Consider the following 2,727-nt stretch of genomic DNA (forward strand, 5'->3'; position numbering starts at 1 on the left):
GAGGACATGGCGGGGGGGCCCGGGTGGATGGCTATCTGGGAGGGGAAATAGTCCCCAGGGGACATGGCCGGGGGGCCCGGGTGGAAGACTATCTGGGGTAGCGGTCAGTGGGGGCCATGAGGTGACCCCTCTCCTCGCCACCCTGCAGACCTGATGACGGAGATGACGGACCTGAGCGGGGAGCTGGAGGGCTCAGGGATCCCCTTCCTGGACTACGGCACCTACGCCCAGCGCGTTTTCTTCCCCGGCCAGGGGGGGGCGCCGGCACGGCGGGGGTTCGAGCTGCCCGAGGGGCGCAGGGCCACCGTGGAGCAGGGCCTGGCCCAGCTCTCCAGCCTGCTCAACAGCAAGGCCTTCCTGCTGACGGTGAGAGCGGGGGCAGGTAGGCTGGGAGGGCAGAGAGTTTGGGGGGCTGGAGCAAGGCCTCCCCATAGTGGTGAGAGTGGGGCCAGGGGGTTATGGGGGTACGTGGGGTGGAGATTATTGGGTTACAGGGGCGTTGGTGTATGGGGTACATGGGGCAGGGGGCTATGGGGGTCCTGGATACGGGAGTAGGGTGTACAGAGTCTATGGGGTACATGGAGCAGGGCTATGGAGGTCCAGGGTATGGGGGCAGGGGGCTATGGGGTACAGGGGCTATGGGGATACAGGGGGCTAGGGGGGTACAGGGAGTATGGGGGTGCAAGGGGCAGGGCTATGGGGGGACAGGTTATGGGAGCAGGGGGCTATGGGGTACAGGGAGTACCAGGATAGAGGGATATTGGCATACAGGGTGCAGGGCTATGGGGGTACAGGGGCGATGGGGCAGGAGGCTATGGGGTACCGGGAGTATGGGGGTACAGGTATTATGGGGGTACAGGGGCAGGGGGCTATGGGGGTACAGGGGGTATGGGGCAGGGGGTTATTGGTGTACAGGGGCAGGGCTATGGGGGTACAGGGATTATGGGGGATGGGCAGGGGGCTATGGGGGTACAGGGATTATGGGGGACGGGGGCAGACGGGGGGTATGGGGGCGGGGGCTATGGGGTACAGAGATTATGGGGGACGGGCAGGGCTAGGGGGGTACAGGGGCTATGGGGTACAGGGGTAGAGGGTTATTGGCCTACCGGGGCAGGGCTATGGGGGTACAGGGGCTATGGGGTACAGGGGGCAGGGCTATGGGGGACCCGGCGGGTGGGGGGACGGCACAACGCTGCCCGGGGAGGGAGCGACGGGGCGCTTGGGGGGGCACCACGCCCCCCCCGTACTGAGCCCCCCTCTCGGCCCCACAGCTGATCCACACGCTGGAGGGGCAGGCGTCGTTCTCTCGGCAGGACCGGTGCCAGGCGGCCTCGCTGCTGGCGCTGGCGCTGCACGGGCGGCTGGAGTACCTGACCGACGTCATGCAGAGCCTGCTGGGCGAGCTGGCGCAGCGCCACATGGCCCGCAACCCCAAGCTCATGCTGCGCAGGTCAGCCCCACACCCCTCGCCCCTGCCGGGGGGCATCCCCAGGGCCTGCTCAGCAAAGGGGGGCAGGGGGAGTGCCCCTGGCTAGCGGGGAAAATACCAGAGCCCCCCGATCGCCGGGCCCCGCGGGCAGAGCCCCCCGATCGCCCGGCCCCACGGGCAGAGCTCCCCGATCGCCCGGCCTGGGAACACGGCTATTCCCTGCTGATGGGAGAACCAGCCATGGTGTGACCCGCACCAGCCCAGGGAGCTGCTGACGAGACGGGGGGCACCCAAAGAACCCCTGGGGGGCGCCGGGTCCAGCCCGGCCCCTTCTCCTGACACCCTGGCACGGGAGGGAAATAGGGGGGGTGGGGGGGGTTGAGTCATTGCCATTGGAACCCGTCCGCCGGTGTCCAGGGGGAGGATTGGGTGGGAGGTAGATGGGGCTGCACTGGGGGAGGGGAATGGAGAGATGGGGGGGCAGAAACCCAGGGGAGGGGCAGGGAAGTGCCCGTGGGGTGAGCAGGGTCTGGGGGCGTCTCACAGCGAACCCCACTGAATCCCTGCACCCCACAGGACGGAGACCATGGTGGAGAAGCTGCTGACTAACTGGATGTCCATCTGCATGTACTCCTACCTCCGGGTGAGTGCCCGAACGCCAGGGTCCTGGCCCGGCCAGGGCGGGGGAAGAAGGGGGCTGGGAACCCAGGACTCCTGGGTTCTCGGAGAGGGGAGAGGGGGCTGGGGGGTTAGAGCGGGGGAAAGGGGGGGCTGGGAGCCAGGACTCCTGGGTTCTCTGGGAGGGGAGAGGGGTCTGGGGGGTTAGAGCGGGGGAAGGGGAGGCTGGAAGCCAGGACTCCTGGGTTCTCTGGGAAGAGAGGGGTCTAGGGAGTCGGGGGGGGGGGGGGGGGCTGTGGCCCCGTACGCCTGGGTCCCACCCTCTGCGTCTCCCCAGGAGGTGGCGGGCGAGCCCCTGTACCGGCTGTTCCGGGCCATCAAGTGGCAGGTGGACAAGGGGCCGGTGGACGCGGTGACGGGCCAGGCCAAGCGGACGCTGAGCGACGGGCGCCTGCTGCGGGAGGACGTGCCCGTCCGGCCCCTGGCGCTGAGCGTGCTGCTGCGGGGGGCGCCGGGGGGCGCCGGGGAGCAGCGGGTGCCCGCCCGCGTCCTCGACACCGACACCATCAGCCAGGTCAAGGAGAAGATCCTGGACCAGGTCTACAGGGGGGTGCCCTTCTCCCAGCGCCCCCCGGCCCACGCGCTGGACCTGGGTGAGGGGGCGGGGCAGGGGTGTGTGG

The 2,727-nt window shown here is 69.1% G+C and overlaps 1 protein-coding gene across 1 annotated transcript in view; it reads left to right on the top strand.

Moving 5' to 3' along the window:
* Positions 1-153: 153 nt before the first annotated feature.
* LOC112124009 (plexin-B3-like) overlaps positions 154-2,727 on the top strand; it is a gene marked incomplete at its 3' end in the record, with an annotated part of 7,314 nt that continues 4,740 nt past the window's right edge. Inside the window, exons 1-4 of the mRNA XM_026662448.1 lie at positions 154-366; positions 1,272-1,450; positions 2,006-2,072; positions 2,385-2,700. Of these exons, the coding sequence (XP_026518233.1) occupies positions 154-366; positions 1,272-1,450; positions 2,006-2,072; positions 2,385-2,700 (775 nt within the window). The remainder of the gene's footprint in view (positions 367-1,271; positions 1,451-2,005; positions 2,073-2,384; positions 2,701-2,727) is intronic.

Source organism: Terrapene carolina, unplaced genomic scaffold (genome assembly GCF_002925995.2).
Source record: "Terrapene carolina triunguis isolate 2854851 unplaced genomic scaffold, T_m_triunguis-2.0 Scaffold27602, whole genome shotgun sequence".
Lineage (NCBI taxonomy): Eukaryota > Metazoa > Chordata > Testudines > Emydidae > Terrapene > Terrapene triunguis.